Source organism: Gossypium hirsutum, chromosome A11 (genome assembly GCF_007990345.1).
Source record: "Gossypium hirsutum isolate 1008001.06 chromosome A11, Gossypium_hirsutum_v2.1, whole genome shotgun sequence".
NCBI lineage: Eukaryota > Viridiplantae > Streptophyta > Magnoliopsida > Malvales > Malvaceae > Gossypium > Gossypium hirsutum.
The window spans coordinates 99,538,751-99,541,456 of NC_053434.1; the positions used below are offsets into that span (position 1 = coordinate 99,538,751).

At 30.2% G+C, this 2,706-nt stretch overlaps 1 protein-coding gene across 1 annotated transcript; it reads left to right on the plus strand.

The window, feature by feature from the left end:
• The first annotated feature begins 821 nt into the window (after positions 1-821).
• LOC107904982 (uncharacterized) lies at positions 822-1,718 on the plus strand. Its single transcript, XM_016831528.2, has 2 exons — positions 822-924; positions 1,113-1,718. Exons 1-2 carry the CDS (start codon positions 922-924, stop codon positions 1,548-1,550), a joined length of 441 nt encoding a protein of 146 aa, XP_016687017.1. The 5' UTR covers positions 822-921; the 3' UTR covers positions 1,551-1,718.
• Positions 1,719-2,706: the final 988 nt, after the last annotated feature.

Consider the following 2,706-nt stretch of genomic DNA (forward strand, 5'->3'; position numbering starts at 1 on the left):
TTGGAGTCACGGATAACATCATCAGAGAAGGAGAAATCAGTATCTAGGAGCCTGGAATTCTGGTCACCATAGATGATTTTAGTAGCGAGAGGCAAAATTGGAGTGAACTGAGAATTCAGACTTGAAAGCTATCTTAGACAGACCTGTGGTTGATGTCTTAAGAAATTAAAATATCACATAAAGAATGAAATGTACTATAATAACACAAAATCAAAGAAGTTGGTGCTTGATGAGGTAAGCATTGAGAGAAATCAAACAAGTTTCGCCTAATTAATGCTATTCTAGTTCTTTTGGTTTATTTAAAAATAAAAGTATCATCCAAATGAAGCTTTTAACAATGGTTGACCATTACGTTTTGCTCGAAGGATAAATTTTCTCATGGACAAACCTGACGGAATAGAAACTTAAAAAATTATTAAAAGCTAAACTTTGGCTCGAATAATCTAATAATATAGTGAAAGATAAGCATAGCATTTTTAAATACGAAAGAGGCCCGTCTTGTAAATAAATAGAGAGTTAACTGTAACTATCTTAATATATGTCACATCTAATTATGGAGTTATTGCGTGGACAAAAAAATATATATGGAGTTATTGCATTTTTGTTTATTCTTTCATCTGTGTTTCAAATAATAGTTGATTTAAAAAAAAAAAGTCTCTGTCCAAACTTCAAAGCAAAAATAATAGAAAATTAGTAGGGCTTTCATTTATTTATTTGTTCACTTTGGATACCGTAGGGAACACATATAGCGAAATTCTTTAATATCAGTTATAGACTTCATTAACGAAAGAATACGCGCTTTTTGAGAACGTGATGTTTTTCACGCCTGAAGATTCCTATAAATTTATTACTCAATTATACGCTATCATCCTCAAATTTTCACGCTCAATTCTCTCGGCTCTCCTCATAACTCTTTCTAAGATGGTAAACATTTCGCTTTATAATCTTAATTTCAGTGATTTCTTTTTCCTTTTTATAACCTAAGCTAATTATTTATATGAAAGATTAATTGGCAGGTATTGTACCATTTGTTATTCCCCCTTTAAACCCCATGCAACGTCCAACTCTTACCTTTTTACTCCTTTTTTCCCCTTTTTGCATGTTGGATGCAGGACGTACTTGAGACCATGAAAGCTGAACTGGAAATGATGCGGAACGAGAAAACATCCATAGAAGCATTGCTGAGAGCTGCCGAAAGTGCACTTGAAGAAAATAAGAGACTACTTTCAGTGTATAAAGCCATGGCAAAAATAACCGATGATTTGTTGGACGTTGTAATGGCAACAGGAGGTGATAACGTTAACGAGAATAACGGTCAGGAACTTGACGAGGAAACCATGAAGGAATTGATAGAGGAAGCTATGAGGGATTTTACTCGAGCACTTAACCAAGCTCAATCATGCAGGAGCCGCCCCACAGATGGCCGAAATGGTGGAGGCTATGACGGCAGCTCTGGTGGTGATCATCACAGTCTCGGTGGAACCAATATTAATTTTGGGAAGGAAGCTGGCGGAAGCGGCGGTGGCAACGGTGGTGGCCACGCTCAGTAGGTTGAGAGTAGCTTACGGAATTTTATGAGTTGTTAAATAATGAATAAATTTGGTTAAGCAGTCTTTACTGGTGAGCCGCATACTTTTTCAAAGTATTTTCTTTGGGTTAAAAGTATTTTCCTTTGGATTAATAAATGAATAAAAAAAATAGTGAATGGTTTATGATTATGACTCCTTAGAAAATGAATAACTTTTTTTTAAAAAAATAAGTATAATAATTATATGTTTAGCATGTGATATCCCGTGATTCTTTAATCTACACATTAATAATATTTTTTTACACATTAATAATTATTAAAATATTAATTTTCTCTATAATTTTACTAATAATAAATAGGTTAATATTTAATATATTGGGTGGATGAGTCCTATGCACCATTAATGCATCATAAAGTATTAAAAATTTTAAAAGATTTTCTAATAAATACTTAAAATTTTATTTAAATGTAATTAAAATTAATCATAATTTCTCATCTTCATCTCTTATTGAAGTTTTAACTTAAGTTCTAAAAATCTTGAAAAATAAAATTTATATTGAATGAAAATAATTTGTTTTCTTGTTCTTTACTATTATTGGTGCAGTTCAATTTTATTAGCAGAATAAGTTGAAGGTAGAATAAAAAAAATGTTAACTTTGAATAAAAAGAATTGTTTAAAATAACTAAGTTAATATATGAAATTTAAATTTCAATAAAATTTGTAAACTTTTAGTTAATTCTTTGTTTCAATTAATTTTAACTCCAAACTCAAATCTTAATACTTCAGCTAATATATGGAATTTAAATTTCAATAAAATTTGTAAGCTTTTAGTTAATTCTTTGTTTCAATTAATTTTAACTCCAAACTCAAATCTTAATCATATAAATTTTATTAAAAGAAATTTGGTGAAAAAGAAAATACTAAAAAACTTTTACAAGAACTAACATTCTCCTATCCTATTATTTAAACAATTTCTTGAAAGATAATCTAAAGTACTACTACTAGGTAATTCCCTACTACTGACTTCTTTATACTGCTTTGCCTAACTTGTTAAAGTTTTAATAACTTCAACTCCATGGGAATCCTTAAAAGACAAATAGATTTTTATTTTTCTATAATCGCCATATTAAAATTCTGAAAAGCATTGACCAAGGGACTCCATGCCTTATCAGCTGTC